The sequence below is a fragment of the Abrus precatorius genome, unplaced genomic scaffold (genome assembly GCF_003935025.1).
Source record: "Abrus precatorius isolate BTA unplaced genomic scaffold, Abrus_2018 Scaffold9, whole genome shotgun sequence".
NCBI lineage: Eukaryota > Viridiplantae > Streptophyta > Magnoliopsida > Fabales > Fabaceae > Abrus > Abrus precatorius.
In genome coordinates, this window is record NW_020874439.1 from 14670135 (window position 1) to 14671624 (window position 1490).

The 1490-nt window shown below is 38.3% G+C and overlaps 1 protein-coding gene across 1 annotated transcript; it reads right to left on the bottom strand.

Moving 5' to 3' along the window:
• Positions 1-312: 312 nt before the first annotated feature.
• On the bottom strand, positions 313-1038 carry LOC113850868. Its single transcript, XM_027481392.1, has one exon. It carries the CDS (start codon positions 1036-1038, stop codon positions 313-315), a length of 726 nt encoding a protein of 241 aa, XP_027337193.1.
• Between the last annotated feature and the right edge of the window lie 452 nt (positions 1039-1490).

The window sequence follows — 1490 nt, forward strand, 5'->3', positions numbered from 1 at the left end:
TCGATTTTTGAAAACACTGCAGCTCTGCTCAACTGGTCTATCAAATCATCAATTCTTGGAAGAGCGTACTTGTTCTTGATTGTTACTTTATTCAATTGTCTATAGTCAACACACATCTTCATACTCCTATCCTTCTTTTTCCCCAAGAGAATAGGTGCTCCCCACGGTGACATGCTTGGCCTTACAAACCGCTTCTGCAGTAAGTCCTCTACTTGCTTCTTGACCTCCGCTAATTCCACCAGTGACATCCTATAAGATGCCACAGAAATCGGGCTTGCTCCTAGAATGAGGTCAATGTTGAATTCTATCTCTCTATGGTGGCAACTCAGAAACATTGTTATGGAAAACTTCCAAGAACTCCCTCATCACTGGAATATACTCTGACTCCACCGCACTTTCAACTTCTAGTGATAACATAATCATAAAGGCCTTAGCATTAATCGTGTTCCCCCACGCACTTTGACTTAAAAGTCTAGTAATTTCTAATGTCAGTGCACCACAAATCAAGGTCTTTTCCTTCCAGTCTAACAAAACATGGTTGGCGGATAACCAATTCATTTCCAAACTCACGTCCATTTGGAAAAGAGGTAAACAAATCAAGTTCACCTCAAAGTCCCTACCATATACCATTGCAGAATACCACAAACACACCCATGAGGTTATGACTGGCTTACCCGTAGGGGTAGTCACCACAACATTGCATGACAATTCAGTCACATGCAAGTCCAAACATTTAACACATTCCATGGAAATGAATGAGTGCATAACACTCGAGTCAAACAACACATCTAACAATCTGCCCTTAACAACATATTTACCTCTTATTAGCTCCTTAGACTGTGAAGCCTCTACCTCACTCATGGCAAATACCTTCTCTAGAATGCTCGACTTTGGCCCCATGCTTCCTCTTGATTTTGGCCTCTGGCTAGTGCTCACACTATTGCTCTTCTTAAGAGCAGCCCAACACACATTTGCAATATGTCCCAACTTTCCGCTGTTGCCACAGTTGGTCCGTGCTTGTGGGCAATCTCGTAGCATGTGTGGCCCTCCACATCTGAAACATCTGATTGGCCCTCTGTAAGAGCCAGAACCAAAGCCACCACTGCTCCTTGATGTGACATATTTTACGTTTATATTTATAGTTTTATTTTGGTCTATAACCACTTTTAATATGCTTTATTTTTAGAGTTTTTACCATTTTCTACTTATTGGAATAAATTTGGCCTATTACAAATAAATGTTTTAATTTCATATTTTTTGATAATTCTGACCACTGACTACTCTTTCGGTCATAACTTTTCTACAAATATCAGTTTTGGCTGATTCTAGTTGTATTAAATTCTATACATCTAGGGTTTCAAAATACATATATGAATTGTTGGATTTTGAGTTGATTTTAATTTTTTATGATTTTTTAAAGTTGAGGCAGATGTATTGAATATTGTTATAAGATTGCATTTAGATCCTTTGTTATTAGATAATTGTATTTG

Bases quoted from the DNA above. Each gene is read 5' to 3' on its own strand.
- LOC113850868 (XM_027481392.1), bottom strand. From the start codon at position 1,038: ATGCTACGAGATTGCCCACAAGCACGGACCAACTGTGGCAACAGCGGA.